Source organism: Achroia grisella, unplaced genomic scaffold, assembly GCF_030625045.1.
Source record: "Achroia grisella isolate CSIRO2021 unplaced genomic scaffold, CSIRO_AGI_Agris_v1 utg902, whole genome shotgun sequence".
In the NCBI taxonomy this organism is placed as follows: domain Eukaryota; kingdom Metazoa; phylum Arthropoda; class Insecta; order Lepidoptera; family Pyralidae; genus Achroia; species Achroia grisella.
Window position 1 is genome coordinate 1489591 of NW_026713060.1, and position 18875 is coordinate 1508465.

The 18875-nt window shown below is 32.9% G+C and overlaps 1 protein-coding gene across 3 annotated transcripts in view; it reads right to left on the reverse strand.

Annotated features, from left to right (window-relative positions):
- LOC131853449 (rab GTPase-activating protein 1-like) overlaps positions 1 to 18875 on the reverse strand; it is a 33712-nt gene that overhangs the window by 5862 nt on the left and 8975 nt on the right. For all 3 annotated transcript variants that reach the window (XM_059204340.1, XM_059204343.1, XM_059204341.1), the window contains 17 exons: positions 18661 to 18860; positions 10531 to 10712; positions 9559 to 9684; positions 8697 to 8795; positions 8228 to 8388; positions 7724 to 7826; positions 6837 to 6999; positions 6303 to 6393; positions 5711 to 5855; positions 5111 to 5299; positions 3960 to 4085; positions 3341 to 3451; positions 2994 to 3124; positions 2258 to 2379; positions 1581 to 1684; positions 762 to 872; positions 179 to 239 (listed from right to left, as the gene is read on the reverse strand). In XM_059204340.1, the coding sequence (XP_059060323.1) occupies positions 179 to 239; positions 762 to 872; positions 1581 to 1684; positions 2258 to 2379; positions 2994 to 3124; positions 3341 to 3451; positions 3960 to 4085; positions 5111 to 5299; positions 5711 to 5855; positions 6303 to 6393; positions 6837 to 6999; positions 7724 to 7826; positions 8228 to 8388; positions 8697 to 8795; positions 9559 to 9684; positions 10531 to 10712; positions 18661 to 18860 (2225 nt within the window). The remainder of the gene's footprint in view (positions 1 to 178; positions 240 to 761; positions 873 to 1580; positions 1685 to 2257; positions 2380 to 2993; positions 3125 to 3340; positions 3452 to 3959; positions 4086 to 5110; positions 5300 to 5710; positions 5856 to 6302; positions 6394 to 6836; positions 7000 to 7723; positions 7827 to 8227; positions 8389 to 8696; positions 8796 to 9558; positions 9685 to 10530; positions 10713 to 18660; positions 18861 to 18875) is intronic.

An 18875-nucleotide genomic window follows, 5' to 3' on the forward strand; every position in this document is an offset into this window, starting at 1 on the left:
AAGAGATAAGGGAAACAGTTGCAAGCATTTCTGTTTTTTTTTATATCTGTGTACGTATTCCGTATTCCGTAACACTCCTTCAATGCATATATAATATAATGGTATCAAAATTTTTCTTTTACTTCCACATTTTTTGTTTACCTTCATACATTATATAGTGCATGCAATTAAGACATACCTTCTTTATTATCTTTTTGTGCTATTTTCAGGCTACAGTTGACACAGTCCTTTGCATATTCCTGAAAAATATATATTAATTTAGTTCAGTTTATTATTTATTTTATGAAGAGAACAGTAGGGAAATTATTATTTATATTAATATGATAATAATGATATTATAATAATGTGGACTTAAGTAACGTCCTTATGATAAATTCCAGATGAATTCATCACGATAGGCTTATTGACCTGACCTCACTTATCACACTCCACACTCGGGTACCATTCAATTAACATCCATTTAAAAACCTGAAGCGACTGAGTTTCCACGGAGATTCCTACGTTAAAAAGAAGCCCTAGTATATGAAGCTCGAGGTACACTTTTGGTGTGTAGATGTTAATTTTATCACTCTCCGCTGGTGCACCGCCAGCGTAGGTAAACCGTTAGCGCAGGCGGGTGTACCTTTCCATTTATATCCATTAAAAAACCCGAGACGCCCGTTCTTCCATTATGGATATTCCCTAGTTAAAAAACTCTAAGACGAGATCGTCATGAGTGATATTCTCTAAAGGAGCCCTAGCAAATGAAGGTCGGGGAGTACCTGCAAGGTGTGTAGCTGACGGTCGAGTCTTGCGCAGATCTCGCGGTAATCGCTCGATACAGCCGAATAGTGGGATACATCTTTCTGTGCCTCCTCCAATGCGCCACGCGTCTGTATGTACAATATTGCAAAACTTTCATCTCATTTCATTTAACGACCTCGGTGGTCTAACTGTTTAGCAGACTGCCTTATTTGGCAGTGGTACTTTGGCAAATGGTCGTGGGCTCGACTCCTTGCACGGTACCAATATTTGTATTTCTAAATATGATTGTTTGTATCGTTTGGGTGTTTTCTAAGTATATAAATTATGTACATATTTACAAAAAAAAAAGTGTATGTATTTATATCTATTGTCTAGTACCCATAACACAAGTTCTGCTTAGCATGTGACTAGATGGCGCTGTGTGAATTGTCCTGGGATGTTATTATTAATACCGTGAAGTAGAGATGCGTCCTGGGTTTGCACTATTTACTATTATTGTTAAAATCTGTTTTGTTTTTAAATTATAAACATAATGTCCATAAAATTTAAATTATAACATAATTTATAATGTGGGTTTAAACAGATGAAAGAATTTTTAAAAATGCTTAATTTTCATATAATCATATATTTTATACAATCATTTTCTTATTTCATAAAATTTCTGCTTGTTACGTTCATCTTTGGTGTATAATATACAGAAAGTGGTGCTGTTATTTTTCTATAATCGACTAATACTATAAATCAGGAAATACATGTCTATGTAAAAACCTTTCCACAATATCTTTTATCTCAAAATGGAGACAGACAAAGTCACTGGTATAGTATACAATATCTACCTCCAATAGTTGTGCCTCCAGCGTCTCCTTGTCCTGTTGCAACTGTGTGTTTATGCCTTTCAGTCTCTCTAATTCCACATTAATCTTCTCTTTTTCTGCAGACTCTGTAAAAGAATTAATTGTTTGACTCACTTTTGAAATAATAGTCAAATTAAATAAATTAGATTTATAAAAATCTATACTGCTTAGACAGACAGTAAAAATTCGCTAGTTTTTTTATTTATACTTCTTTTATACCCTTGTAAACAAAGAAAAAAATAATTATGTTCACAATACCATGTCTCGTAACTCTTTCACCCTCTCGCTGGACATCACAGTCGTCGAAATAATTATATTTTTATAGTTCTCTTTTATTCTTTTTAATTATATACAATTAAAAGAATAAAAGAGAACTATTAAAACGTTGCTTGGCTTATAAAATTCATGAAGAGACACATATTTTGAAATTCGTAAAAGTACTCAAATTGATATGTAACTAAAACAAAAATTGCGAGAACAAATGACAACTGTCATTTTCATATTGATTGGTCTGTAACTCTGTATCATTCCAGATTGTTCCAGATCAGTCTTCTTGTGACTATTTAAGTAGCGAAAGTGTAACATTAATAGATAACTAGACGGTCAAGTAGTATAAAATATTAATAAATAATTATATTTATTATTAATAAATATAGTACCTTTAACAAACTTTTCGTATTCTAATTGATATTTATGCAAACGTTTCACTTTTGTGCTACACGCCAATTTGACGATCTGCCGCGATGACTCCTCCGCGCGACATTTCTTTGGTAATGTTACTCTGAAACGAGAATATTATATTGTAAAGTATATAAAAGAAAATATATAAGAATACTGTAGAAAAACTGTTAAGTGAAGGAAACAAAAATTATTACAGTCCTAAATTATTATTGATTTTGTATGAAACATACATTTACAGCTCGATCTTTAAATATATGTGTGAGTAATAACAATATATTAAATAAATATTTAATAATGGTAGACTCAGATGCCATGCCTATGTACTCCATAATGTAACTAATTTATCTCACCTTTCAACCAAAGTACTTTTTAGAAAACATCTTGCTGGCTGAAGACAGAGGTACACACACAGACAACTTTGTACATAGTATAAAGAATTTTATAGTGTTGCGATTTGATTATAAAAAGAGCAATACACAAGTTTCTTGCTCATTCTTCTTGTGATGAATCTGTGTTCCAAATGAGTGGTAGAATCAAAATATGACTATTCAAAAGTGCTTGTAATGAGTTTAATTGAATAAAGATTATTTCTATTTCGATATAATAAGACAAAAACAATTTAAAGCATTATTTTCGTGTTTCTATTTCTCTATTCCTATATGGATATATTATGTTAGTTTTTCTTGCCTTCAAATAAAACATTATTGTCGGTACCTGAAATATTTGAGTACTCCTTCAAAGTCATGTGTCAGTAAATCCTTTTTGCAACGCGAGAGAAGAGCAATCGCAACTTGGAATAGCGTGTCCATTCCTTGCAAGAGAAACACGTCCAAGATGTGGTATACCTAGAAATATTGTAGAAATATTAGTATTTTCAAATGTTTCCATGTCATTAATTTCATGGATACAACTGCATTTTATAGGTTCTTAGGTTCTTATAAAATTAAACAATTTTAGGATTTTTCAATATGTCGCGATGATTTCCTTTCCTTCGCAATATTTCCAGAAGCGATTTTTATATGGTGGGTGAAATGAATTAAATATAAACAAATTTACATTACCAATGGTAACGGGAATCGCGCGGTGAACAATGTTAGGAACCATTGCGATGCAAACATATGTGGTTCAACACCCAACTCTTGGAAATGTGCACGGAGGTCTGGCAGTTGTTCCTAAAATAATAATAACAAAACTCATTACTGCGATATGAAAAACTCTTATATTATTATTATATAGAATAACAAAAAGTCAGCCTCAAAGAACGTCGTGGATTAGTAGAATACCCTGATTTATATTTTAAAAAATTTTAGTTCAAATCTAGCAGACACCAAAAAATTTTTTATGTCATTTTCTATTTCTAACTGACTTCTAAAAGATACACCGATATCAAACCATATAATAAACCGAGAAACGGCGGTAGGTGCCAAAATATACTGAGCGAAAACGGGTATCTCAGGTGTCGTTCACAAACTACACAGCAGACAATCCTCTGTCTACTCTATCTGGGATAACAGTTGTAACGGTTTGTTTGGCTTATATTAACATTATTAAAAAGAATACACAACACCATATAATCAGTAGAGTACCAGAGAGCAAGCAGAGCTTGCTGAAAATATGTTTCTGCATTTCATGAGGCGTTATTGTAAAATAGTGAGATCATAACCATAATAAAAAAATCACCTCCATTAGCCTTCCCAGTTGATGTAACCTCATGTAAAGTGCCTCAAAGCCATCCTTGTATAACTCACGTAAACCATATCCGTACATGAGTCGCACGAGCAAGCAGAACGCCTGTTCTTCTGGCATCTAAAAACATTAAAGTACAATTAACACAATGACTTAATATGAGCCAAATAATGCATCATTCTATTCTCTTAAATAATAAAAGCAAACTATTTATAGAGACGAAGCAAATTGGAAGAGATCTTTATTTCATTATCATATTATACAATTTTTAAACCTAAATCTCGTAAGATAACAGATGATTTTATTTATTATTATTTATACATGTATTTTGTATTTATAATGATTTGTGATTATAATTGAAAAGTCTTAAAGAAGTTAATAATTCTATAATTATGGTGCATACTTTCTTATACAAAACATCGAAACACCGACTTACGACGTTACACTGAAAATTTTTCACAAATTTTATCAAGCTGTCAACGGTTAAAACAGCTAAAGGTCGACCACCCTACACAATTCTTGCCTGTAATTTTTTTCAATAGGTTAGTTGTTAATTTTGTTTTACAGTTTGTAAGCTGGCATTAATTAGCTATTCATAGTTCAAAGATTAACATTTGTCATTTTGGTTTTATGAAATTCTTCATAGTTGGCTAGTGTTAAAACACGGCTTCACTCAGGAGCTTACAGCATGACGCAATTAGTAAATACTTGTGGTCGCCCAGTGGTTGAAATTCAACCATTTAAATTATAAGTTTGAACATTGTTAACGTTCTATTGACAAATAATATTAATCATTTTCAATTTGACTACAGCTTTACGAAAAAGCAATACAGTATATATGCGTGTGAGTAAAATTTTTTTATTGTTTTCTTGTATTCTTTATGCATATTTTTTTTAATTATTAGTATTCTGCACTCGTCTCTATAAACTATAAGTGTGCGAAATTTCATACTCCTGCGTCCGCGCATTTTCGTAAAAAGGAGTACAAAAAAATAATTGCTTCATTATTAGTAAATACATAAAAAATCGATCTAAACAGTGCAACTGTTAAATTACTCGCTAGTTCGTGTCAAACGAAACGGTAAGTTAAACTGGCCGTAGGGTAACTACATACAAGTGGGCATACAAATTAAGAGTATACTTACATGCAGCAGGAGTGAGGCGGCAAGGAAACTAAGCCCTTGGCAGTACCCGACCTCGTGATCGTAGACTGCGTACGCGTGCGCCATACGCATCAGCGAGTCCTGGCCGAGCCCGCCCGCCTCGCGGAAGAAGTCGTGCGCGGGGAACGTGCGAGCGATGTCGCGCTTTATCACAGCATCAAACGGACACGGCTGCAATATATTTATTTGCTCAAAAATACGGTACAGAAAATAACAATTTATTGGTTTATTTATTTGAAGAGAAAAGTGGCGTGCTCAATACTTAAGGAATCGATACATATAGTTTCACACATTCTGCCTTATCCGCCGCTTCTTGCTATGTAGGGCGTGTTCAGTTGAAGTATGAGATAAGTCAAAGTACAGTAGCATCGTAGTCCTTGGGAATGGCATGAGAGGTGGTATGTCATATGCAGACGTGATGACCGTGATCTAGTTGACGGTTACTCTATCCGATTGTAAAGGATAAGTCATTAGGTGAGCGTCAAGCACTTGTGCCATGCCAAGTTTAATACGTAAAAAATTGTCGACTAATTCTAAGATGTTTGTTTTTCACTAAACTACACTTTGTATAATGATACTCACTTTGCTGATAAGTGTTCTGTATGTGTCCATAAGTTTATCGTTTTCATCGATGCCGGCCAGACGCAGCCAAACTTCTCCACGCAATGCTTCCGGGACACCCACGCGAACCAAATGGTTTAGTGCTCGCGGACGAGTGCCGACCCAACTATACAAATATTTTTACAATGGATATAAAGCGCGTGAAGAGGGTTGATAGTAATGTGGGCTAATGCCCTCATAGCCAGCTATATACCATGTCAGGTTGACCATTTGTCAGGCCATCGAGATAAATTCCTGTTGAATTGATCACGATGGAACTAATGACATGAGTTCATCTTCCATTAGTGCATCAATTCATTATGATCAATTAAAAATGGAAATAAAGCATAATGTTTTATTACTGTAACTTTATTTTAACTGTTTTAATCCTGTTCTATAGGCTTTTTATTATAATAGTTTTAAGATTTGAGAATATAAACGTGTTAACAATTATCTGTAAGTTTATATTGAATTAGTTACATAAAGAAATAAATTCCATAATTTAAAACGATATACGGACGAATCAACAGGTGGGATGTAAAGTAGTAATGTTATAATAAAAAAGTAATCATACCTCCGGAGTACTTGAGCCCAATTCTCTAGAACGTCTTCACCACAATCTTTCGATACTTCACCCGTGCCACTTAATAATGGTTCGTCGCTATCTGTTACAGTACACAAACTATCATTAATAAATGGACAGTAGTACAATATTTTACCCATATTCGAAACTCCAACCATTAAGTCACTACCAAATTACTACAATTGACAGCTAAGGAAAGTAACCACTCCTATCAACCTAATATATCATATAGAATGCTACAAAGCTGAGGTAACACTTCAAGTTACATTATTGTATATTATTATATTATTAGCTGTGGCCGCGGTTTCAACCGCGTGTTAGTTTTATTATTATAATTTTATAAAAAATATTAAACAATATGCACGACCATTGGGTCTGTTGAATACACCTGCTCAACTCTCTGCAAAAACTCTTACCTGCCTCAATATTTTAGGGTATACTTATCAGATCTGTCATTTTAGTTCAAGTGCATACTTACATACATAGAATTTTCTGTTCCATTTAAACTGTACGTCAGTAACATACCTGAATCCGGTTCGGAAGGTGATGGCGGCGCAGGCACGCTGGATAAAGGGGAAGGGAGCAAATTGGACAGCGACAGAGGCAGATTCAGTCGCGACTTGTCTAATTCCCCCGACGTCTCCACACTGGCCACTTCGTACTGCAGCTGCCCTGAAGAGTCTATATTCTAAGACAGAGACGGAACTTGTGAGTACTCTGTGTCGGTAGTAGTAGAAATATACCTTATTACTTCCATATTTATCAATTAATATTATAAAGAGAGAAGAATATTTTTTTCTTTGTAACGGATAAAAAATCACGACATATTTTTTTCTACATAATTTTATGGATCGCCAATTGGAATGCCAAACAAGATGACAGCCCTCTCCATAGTCCATAGGCTGCGGTAACCGTTTACCATCAGATGGGCCGTATGCTTGTTTGTCACCTACGTGGTATAAAAAAAAAGTAACAATGTCCCTATTGCTGTTTATGCATGTAGGTGACGGTTACTGCTTACTTTCATCACGTTATCATGTGACACTAGTGATACCACTGATGCTTTGCCAAAGCATCTTTGCTTTGCTTTGAGGACAAAAATGTCCAATTTACCTTAATCGTGTTACCCCTTCTATTTTGCAATTCAAGAGTAATGTGTTATGTCTTCCTATTCTCTAATTTCATTACTATATCTTAGCTTTAATCGAAACAGTTCACAAAACAAGCTACTTAAAGACTGGTATATATTTTTTTTATAGCAGAGGGGACAAAGAAGATGGTAAGTGATTACCGCTGCCCATGAGCACCCCACAAAACACCCCCACAAACATATATTTAACAAATATGGGGTATATTTGTTAAATATGTCACTGCAATAGTATATATATAATATAATATAGGTGTTTGCTTACTTCTTTAAGATTAATGTAGAACTGCTGTACGAGAGACCTTTTGAAATAGTACCAAAATCTCTCAGTAGGCGGAAAGATTTTTACTGGTGTTTCAATTACCAATCTGAAATAAATGTCATCATGTAGTATTTAATTTAAACTCCAGCTTGTATGCGCTGGTTTTATATATATATATTCTGTTTTTAATATTGATATTTAACTATTATAATGCATCATCAGATACATTAACGCAAAAACTAGAAAGTACATATTCGAATAATCAATATTAAACAAAGTATATTGGACTTCTATCAAAATTACTGTCTAAATTTTATTAAAAAAAACTATACTTCGTAAAATAATAGATTACTTTACATAATTCATTGAAACAAAAGTTCGCAAAAATCTAGAATACCCATTTTTTTAAATCAACCATCCCAAAGTCCGTCCATTTTAGCTGTTTACTCGTAAAAAGGAACTAACGCAGACACTTAGATTACTGTTATTATTCTACTATACACATACCGTAGTGGATCTGGTATGCCTCTAATGACCAGGTCAAGTGCGAGTGACATGTAAGCCGGCGCTCCATCCCCACTAGCCACATTGAACGCAGCCAGCGCCGACTCGCCCGCATTCCACAGCGCACAAACTGAGCAACTAGACCCACCAGCAAAACCGCTCACCTGAAAACAAATATAATAATAACAATATATTTTACGTTGGGCTTGTGTGCTATCATATTAGACCTTACGCCAGCGAAAAATATATAAGCCCCCTCTAGGAGAGTGAAGGTAGGGGTCTCGGGGCGGACACCCGGCATCTGCTCCGAGAGCAACAACTCAACAATCACGTGGCATAAAGTATCTCTTTGTTAAATATCTGAAGTAATGTAATATATATAATCAAACGTAACAGGGAGCGAATCTAGTACCGTCTATATGATTAATTTGTTAACTTGTATATAACTATTATGTTTAAAAGTAACACATACCATTTCAAGCAGTCTCATATCAGAGTGTTTGACGCTTCGACCCGGCGCGAGTAATATACCAAAGCATCTCTCAATATAGAGTCCACCAGAGTAAGACGTCTGAAACATTAATTATATTAAGTTCTAATTTAAATACAGTCAGTATACTATGTATAACCTCTCATGTGCAAAGGAACCAATTATTTCATCTATGAGAAGTCCTGTAATTGGTCAGATGGGGCGCTAATGTCGTTTTGACAGTTGAAAGGATAATATAGTAAGATGTTAATAATGTATTAATGTCGATTCCATTTACGGACACTGCAATTGTAAAATTTATTAAATACCTGGAACTCCATCGCAGGTATGCATGAAGCAATTCTAATATATGTATTCTAATAAATTTAGCCAAACAAACAAACCAACCAAAATAACAACTTTAAAGCTTTCATTCCTAAATACTTCAACTCTGAGAGGATGTTCGAGCGTCATGGAAAAGCAATACCGACAACCTTCGGACCTTCAAACCTTGGCGGCTTCATATTATTTCTATATTATTACACAACATTGTTGTGACTGCAATTATTCAGTACTAATCAGTTTTCATCATCCTTCAATTGAATTATAATGACAGACAAAAAAATAATTAATATTAGGTTTGTATTAGAACTTTTTTTATACTACGATGATGGCAAACAAGTGATGCCAGCCATCTGATGGTAAATGGTTACTGTAGCCTATAGACGCATGAGACATCAGCTAAGTCACGTGCGCTTTGCGGATCCTTAAAAAAACCTTAATATACCATTCTTGAAAAACCACATGCTGTGGTCTTGTGAGAAAACCTCGGCAGGTATATTTGATTTAATAACGAACAACTCACTTGTGATTCATCCGTCTCAACTTGTACATTGTTGGTTACTTGTTGTACATTGATTGTAACTTGTTTATCAATGCCGCCTCGTAACTTGAACCACTGGCGCTCTTTGGGGACGTGACTGAATGTTCCCTGTAAAATTAAGAAAATAAAATATATTGTAGTATTCATATTGTTATGTTGTACATATAACTTTTATAGAATTAATATATTAAACTGCGATTTAATATTTATTAGAATATATATCATCATTAAATCATTATTATCATTAAATCGCAGTTTATTACCTAATTAGTTAATAATTAACGTTACGTTTATACAATTATAACATAATTATATAAAAATAATTTTCATGCTATTAAGTGGCGAAACAAATTGTACATAATAAATAATTGACATTTATTTAGTGAATTCAATTTATTTCTTTTATTTGCTATAAACATTGATAGCAAATAAAGTAGTTTTTATTTTTTACTTCTAAATAGATATCTTAAATTATCTAATTAATCTTACAGTTGAATGACAATTATTTTTTGGGTAATTTATACCAATTATAATTATTGGAAGGCTAACTTCTATCACAGTCTAAGTATTCTAAGCCTTGATTATGGTACACTGTTGCAATTGTTAGTTTTCACGGTAGCAGATAAAAATCGAGTTCTACGGCTCGTAAGTGGAATTTTTAAAAAGTTTATGGTTTATGTTAATATAGCGTATAGAATGCAAATAAACATTTTGATCCGGCTCGAAGGACCAAAATGTTAATACGTCGTCTTATTAATACTTTAATGAAAAATACAGCAAATAAGTGCACACATATGCAGATATGCAGGGCGTTAACAATATACATAAACACAAAACTTTAAATTTCGACCTACTGTAAACAAGGGGCGATTGCAACTCTATTACAAAATCCAACACCCGGACGTAGGAACAATAAACGTCAACAACTAGTAACATAACAAATTTTGATCAAACCTTAGCGTCAGTTTCTTTAATATCAACTGTGCATTCCAGGACATGCATTAATTGCATTGCAGGCGTCGTGGGGCCCAAAGTCTCAGTAAGAGAACCCGTCATTGATGGTGCAGCGCTCAGCTCTCCGACCAATGATGATGCCATGGAACGCGGTATGCGCTCGAAAGCCTTCGCGAAGCAACCTGTAATAATATAACAATAATATACATTCACGACTATTATTCTGGATGGAGTAGTCAGAAGCATTATCAACTGTTAACATTGTGGTGAATGCAACACTTCGCTAGGATATGCCCATTATTGTACATATTTCACTATACGGCCTCGATGGTATAGCGGATGGTACAACGCCTACTTCCGATAAGTGCGGTTTCAATTTCGTATAGTACAAACATTTGTATGAATACAAAATACAAAATGATTGTTTTGTATTGGTATGAGTATTTCCTATGTTTATTATGTATTTAACTATTTATGTAAGTTCTCCAATACCATAGATGGCACTGTGTGGTTTGTTCTGGGGTTATTATTTTTTATCATCTGATAAGTCATTAGCTTGTTTATTATTACATAAAAAATTACACATATACAAATTATTTATGGTACACAATTTTTATAGTTTAGATATTTTGCATGATTATATCCTGGTTAAGCACTGGTGGACATTTTTTAATGTTTTAATGGTGAAATCCATTTTTTTTCTAGTAATAAATAAAGGCTATGTTATTCGGGATAATGTAACATTCTAAAAGTGATTTTTTTTTAAACTATCCAGTTTTTATTTCGTATTTTTGTCACAAACATCCATAAATACAAATATTTACTCTTTGCGTTATTAGCATTGATAAGCGTGTTACTACTGAACTACTTACATAGACTACAACAAGTTAAAGAAATGATAAGCATTTTATTCATATTAGAAACGCGAAAGTTTGTGAGTATGCATGGATGTTTGTTACTCTTTCACGCAAAAACGACTGAATGTATTTTAATGAAACATTACAGTAATATAGCTTATACATCAGAATAATACATATGCTATAAATTTCACGCTGGTGAAATAGCGGGCGCTCCTAGTTACAGATATTAATGTCATAATTATTTTCATTGCCATCTTATGTACGAACGTCGAAATTTAGGACAAACGCTCTACATACTAATTTAGATTGAACATTGACGTACTACTTGCAGTTGCGACATCTATTTAAATCAATATCATCAATCTGCGTTTGACCAATTGCCGTAGAAATTGGTAAACATACATATTTGACGACGAGAATTATCCTCGTGGTCTACTATAAACTGGCAATTTCCACAAGATTTGTTATTAAATTATCAAACAAGTCAACAAAGCCGACGGTTATTTATCGTCAAACTTCATTTGACGATAAATAACCGTCCCGTTGCAAACTCATTGCGCATTTTTATATATTTATTTTTGTATCAATTTTGAATGTTTTTTTTTACAGTTTTAGAATTGTCATTATTTATACTTGTTGGAAATGACCAAAATTTATTTATTTAATTACAATATCGAACAAGCCAACGGTTCATTTCACGAAAAATAACCGTCATGTTGACAATGCACATTTTTATATACATATTTATTATTGTATCAATTTTGAAAGTTTTTGCTACAGCTTTAGAATTGACTGTTTTTTTTACTATTAGTGTTTGTATCTACATTACAAGTATTTACGACTTTTTATACTTTGTTTCATTAATTAATCTCACATATATCGTCCAAAAGTTCTCTTCTATAAAACAACCACATGGACAAAATATATTCGGACGGCCGTACTACATCTCATGTCATGTCTTTGAGGACTAAGTTATTTAGTAAATGTAGCTTGTGATTTAATAAAGATGGCGGCAATAAAACATGAGACAGAGATCAAGCAAACGACTACACAGTCTCCCTTTGTTAACGCATGTATATAAATAAAGAGATCCGTATTTGTATACACACAGTAAGCTGAATACAAATATGGATCACCTCATATATATCCCCGATTATACTCATGTTATTCTCATCTCATACATCCAGAAAATATGCTCCTTTTGCTAAGTCATCATGTCAATAAATCTCATCGAATACCGAATTTCACAGAAATTGACGATACCGTAACGATAGATCGACCCACAAATGGTTGCAAGTAAATTTTCATTCCAATATTGGATTAAATTCGTCAACTGTTAGAACAGTTAATTAATATTCATATAATTACATAAAAACAATTGCAATTATGATACAAAAATTGAAATAAAGAACGACTTGTGAAATTCGTTACAAATAAAAAAAAAACAAAAAATATTTTTGCATCTCCACATGGTTACGCTAATCTCTAATTTTACAACAATTAGAACCAAACTCTAAACACAACGGAATAAAGTACATATTGTATTAACGGTTTTGTCAACACGAAAGGACAGCTCATCATTAGTGGGCGGCAACCAGCCGTGAGTCTAAATATTTTCTAATACTTAACATAATTATGTAAAATGCAATAAACTTGACCGAGTTTGTGGAACTTTCGCTATCACTTTATCTTATATTTGTGTTAAACAACCAAAAAATATTATTTAGCATTTAAGTAAAGCCATATATTTGAGATTATCTTCCGATATAGGGTCAAATGCACAGATTTTTTCTGGAAATTTCATAAGTTAGCATTTACATTTAGTCCACTATCACTAAACATACTATCGGAGCAATAAATTAAATATGTAATTAAAAAAACATTGTTAGTTACTAAGTAATAAAGAATAAATGTACAAGATTATTCTTCGGTAATTTTTGCTATTCTCCGTGATTACGAATTATACTTTGGAAGATATTATTGAATATAAAAAATAAACTCAATGTTAATCATACAAAACTAAAAAAATAAAAATACAATATTATATCATATTAAAAAAATATACAATAGTAATGTAATGCAATACATATTGTTTAATACAAAGCGCAATATAATATTGATAAATAAGTAACTTGAAACTAGGTAATATACTTTTATAGGTTGTGAGTAATTCTACAAATGTAGGTTAGTATGATATACATATTTGTCACAAAATAAGTCCATTACGTATGTGTGTGTATGGACCAAAGAATAACTGTGTGAATTCGCGAAATACATTGACAAGGATTTAATTGTAGAGGTAAAACACTTATTTTACTTCCACAGTAAAACGTTGTAAAAGCTTTGCAATGAAGGAATTTAATTCCATAAACATATGTAAACATAGTATGGACGTGTAATGTGCGAGAATGATGGATGGATAAGAGAATGGCCTAAAAAAAGAGAATGATGCCTGTCATTGTCTGTGAGAAGAATAATGTCATGAAAACAGGAGTAAATACGGAGTTAACGGCAGTCAGACGTGAATAGACGAGAGAAAAATATGACGCCGTCGACAAATAACATTGATCAAATATTAATATACAAATAAGGTAAGGTGGATGCTGGTGATGACCAAAATATCAATCTAAACAAAAAACACTAAGTATACACATCGGCGAAAAATAAAAAATGTACCTTGTTGTTCTTGATAATAGTATTAATAATCCAATGCCAGTATAATTAACAATAATAACAACCGCACTGTACTTGTTGCTTCATGTGGCTGAAAACACCAACGCGCGAGCTCTCACAGCCGACGTGTGGTAAACATAAAAACAAACAATCGAATGATCGTGATAAGCCGGAGCGCGGGAGTATTCTGCCCTCGGCCCTCGTGACTCGAATATTGTTCTTGTAATTTGTCATGTAATACTATACCATTATGATAGATTTGGATTTATCATACATTAGCGGTTATATTACTATAGAGATCTCTAATTATTGTTTTTGTATTTAAAAAAAATATGAGAAGGGTTAAAGAAGCCTGTATTATGTAACGCATACATGGTTTCACGTTAAATAAATAAATAAATTCATGTATAGTCTCCATGGGAGCATGTTTGTTTTGTAGAACTCATATATTATATTGGTAAATGCGTAAAAAATTAAGCACACATAGCTTAAGAAAGATTAAATAGCTTATTTTTTAAACTAGCCCTTACAAACTAAAAAATCGATTTTCTTTTATGTTTAGATGGGGAATTAATGAAATAAAAACTATTTTGTTTTCGATTCCAACATAGGTCTTCGATTTTCTATTCTCATTTTAATTTAGATAACAGCTAATATGTTAATGTTATTAATACACGCTGGTGTACACTATTTCATCCGAGTGACTACAATTAACCGGAAAAAAGTCATGAAGCGCAAATACCAGCTGCTAATTTCATAACAGCAGAATAGCTAAGGCATAAAAAATTGAGATGCAAACTATTTCTCTTTCATATTTCTAATATTAATTAGTATTCCACTACAATTAATACTTTTCATATAACTTGTATGTATGGAACATTATTTTATTAAATTTTATAATATTGTAATAAGTATAATAAGTATAATATTTTTCTAGTAGTATAGTAGTAGTTTTATATATAAGTAGTAAGTACCTAATTTATTATGTAATTGTAGTTTTTACATATAAATAATAATATTCGTAAGTAGTCTAACTCAGTGAAAACTACTAAAAATCCAGAATAAGTGTGCGCACGTAATTCAATATGTCGTTATCGGCTATGATATACAAAACTATGCCAATGACTGTGATAGAGCTTTGCATGAAGCGGTCACTCCACTAATATATTATTCAGGGACAGACATTTAAAGGTTATTCATGAGTTTGTTAACCTAACATTATACAGAGCTGTAGTATAGTACATTTCAGTATCGGATATTACGCATTTGGTTCTATATCTATGGGAAATTGGATATTTCGTTTGATATATTTGTACGGACTTGACATGGCATATAAAAGTGTGAATCGATATATTGTACAAAAATAATAATATATGTATTTATTTGGAAAACATTATTGATATAAGTACATTTTTACCATATATACACGTGGACACACCAACATAATAAAAATTTACCAATGTCATATAAAATATATGTTCACGACTCTGCGTAGCATTTTTTTTCATATCACGTAGGTGGCAATTAATGGCAAACGGTTACCGTAGCTTATGGACGCCTAAAACACCAGGGGTGTCACGTGCACAGCATAATGCTGCAGCCCAGCTACAGCGTTGATTTTCTATATATATACATAAATGCTCTGCTTATTTTCAGATTAGATGGCGCTGTGTGAGGTGTTATTCTTGTATTAGTAGCAGTTACGCGCGACTTTGTCTGCTATTTTTAGATTAAAGGTAGCCCATATTCGTCCTCATGATACAGATTCTCATCATATTAAATTTCAATAAAATCTGTTCAGCCGGTAAGCCGTAAAAAAGTAACAAATAGCCATAATTTTGAATCTGTTATATTAGTATGGATTTACTCAAATAGCGCCGATTTTGATAATTCTGTTTGGGGCCCAATAGGATTTACTCCTGTGGTCTAGGGGTTTAGCACACGGCTTTACTTCCGATGGTCGCGATTTGATTCCTCGCAAGGCACATACATTTGTATTCATGTGTATGATTGTTTGTATCGGTCTGGGTGATTTTTTTGTATAACATGTATGTATTTACTAACAAAATATACGTATTCTACAGTTGTAGTACCCATAACACAAGATTTAGCTAGCTTAACTTGGGACTGGATGGCGCTGTGTGAATTGTCCTGACATTATTAATATTATAATAGAGTCCGCAGTTTTTTCCGAATATGTAAAGGCGGTGTAAAGTGTAAAAAAGTGAATTGAAATTAATGAAACCAATGGCTGGGTAGATCTAGATGGGAAATTTGGCAGATCTATAATATTTGGCACAGAAAATAACATAAGCGAATATTTGTCCTGGTAAATTCATAATATTGGACACACGAAGTCGTTTGTAAAAAGTAGAACACACTAAATAGAAGGTGAAATTAATGCAACATCATGGACACGCCTGGCTCGTCTTCAAAGTATTTCAGTTTATTTCAAACTGATAAATATATAAAATATATATATATGTGTTTCAATATTATTATTATTATTACCTGAAAATATATAATTCTTACGTACGGATAGTACATTAAAATTATTTTAATCATGGTCATACTGAAACATTTCGCTTCATTTAACTCATTCGTAACCTTCGATCGAAACCATGCAACCCGCATAGCTAGTAGAGATAAATTTAAGATTTTATAAAAGTATGCTTACGGTAATTATCAAACTTATATGTGCCTCTTTTACGTGTGTTTACTCTTTTATCTGGTGTTATTAATGTTAGCACGAGCGGTATTGTAATCATTAAGATGTTTGCATGTGATGAAATTAATGGAGTTTAGATAATTAGGGCGATGGCAGATATAATTTAAGTAATATACATATTTTGAACGTTATGTTTCTAAAAATGACGTGTATGGCAACAAATTATAATTTTGTATTCGGTAGTAAGGTGGTGCGCAAAAACATAACTATGGTTTAGCACACTAAATTACATCCGATGGTTTTGGCTTCGATTCTCACTTAATACATCTGAGGTATCTCAATATAAGGTATTGCGCCTTAAGTGTAAATATTAGATCAATTTGATATATATATCTAAAATATGGTCGAGCACAGTGATGGCTGGCATGGCATGGAAAATTTATAACTATTCAAAAGTGCTTAAATTAAGTTTATTTCAATAAATTATTTTCTATTCTTAGGTTGATTATTCCTTGAACAACCTGTAAGAAATTATTAATTATACATAAAATACATACATATATCAACATGTATCTTATATATATACTAGCAAATCTCGCAAACGTTGTATTGCCATATAAATTAAAATCGCTATTAAAAAATACACAGTAACCGATTATCGTGGCTACTGAATAAGCATATGAAATTTCATAAAAGTCGGTCAAGTCGTTACGGAGGAGTATGGCACATTGTACTCAAGAATTGTATATATAAGATATCTTCATAATCCTTTCAACGACTAGATCATTACTTGATTATTAAGTCAGTTTATGAATACATAACGTATTACTTCAGTCAGTGTTGTAAATTATTTATCACCATTACCACCACACAATGGTGAACTTGTAATTCTGGACGCGTGACAAGAATTAATAATATGGACAACACTATGGCAATAGCGACGTAATTGATTTATTATCCAGCTGTAGTTTGATGTTTAGATGTTTAATTGTGATGACCTTTATATTGGTGGAAACTATAAACATGATCACCAAACAGGATCGACTCAATAATTACAGGAATGGTAACAGTGTTAGTTGTACTTTATTTACAAGTACAATAAGAATGCGTAATAGTTGACTATTATTAGAACTTGTTGACTAGATATGCATTTACTTAACTTAAAATAAACATGGTTTTATTTAAACAATTTCGCAAATTTTGTAACAAATGAACTAAAACAAATATTTTCCATTATATTTGATAGTTTTATCTTTAAGAATGTTATTCGCATGTGTTTATTTAATGCAGTTTCTATAAGTGTCATTGCTATATATTTTTTAAAAACTATATGACTTGTACAATTATTTTCTGTTTAATTATATCAAATCAATACCTATCGAAAATAATATTCATATATGTACATACAAGAAATAGAAGCGACAATTATATGACAAAGTACCTCCTCGCATCGTCAAAGAAACTTACTGGTCTTTTAACGATATTCTTATCGTTAAAAGACCAGTAAAGACCAGGAGCAAAATTTATGCTTTTTTTGCCCTTCTCTCTTATGTATATAAATACATAAGTGCTAAAGATGGGCAACTCTACAAACAACAAAAATAGAACAGCTAGAACAGTAGATACGACAACATTGGTTTTTTACGGCACACATGACCCTCGAATTTTTCTGATGTCCATTGCCGTTTATTAAACGTAAAATCTTCAAAGACCCGCCAGTGGGAGGGTAGGTGGGGTGTGTGGGATTTTATCCATTAAGAACCACACTATGTACTACCGTTGGTGGAGTCACGCAATCGCGTTAGCACTCCATCGCTATGCGTTCATATCCTAAACTAACTGTTTACCCTCAGATGAGCCGTACGCTTGATTTGCGGTATAAAAAATAAAAAAAATCGAATGATATGTGATTTACACTTATAAACTTACTTGACACTTGGTTGACAGCTTCTGCGATGTGGCATCGGAACACATGGCACCTGTATACTGCAGACTCTTTGGTTTCTCCATGGGACCATGTGAACGCGAAGCAGGAAGCGACGGGCGAACCGGCCGCGCCGCGAGCGTAGAAAGATATCCGATTGACGGCGTAACGCGTCATCACACTATTGGAGTCAGCCTGGTATAGCCTGCAATAGATCGTC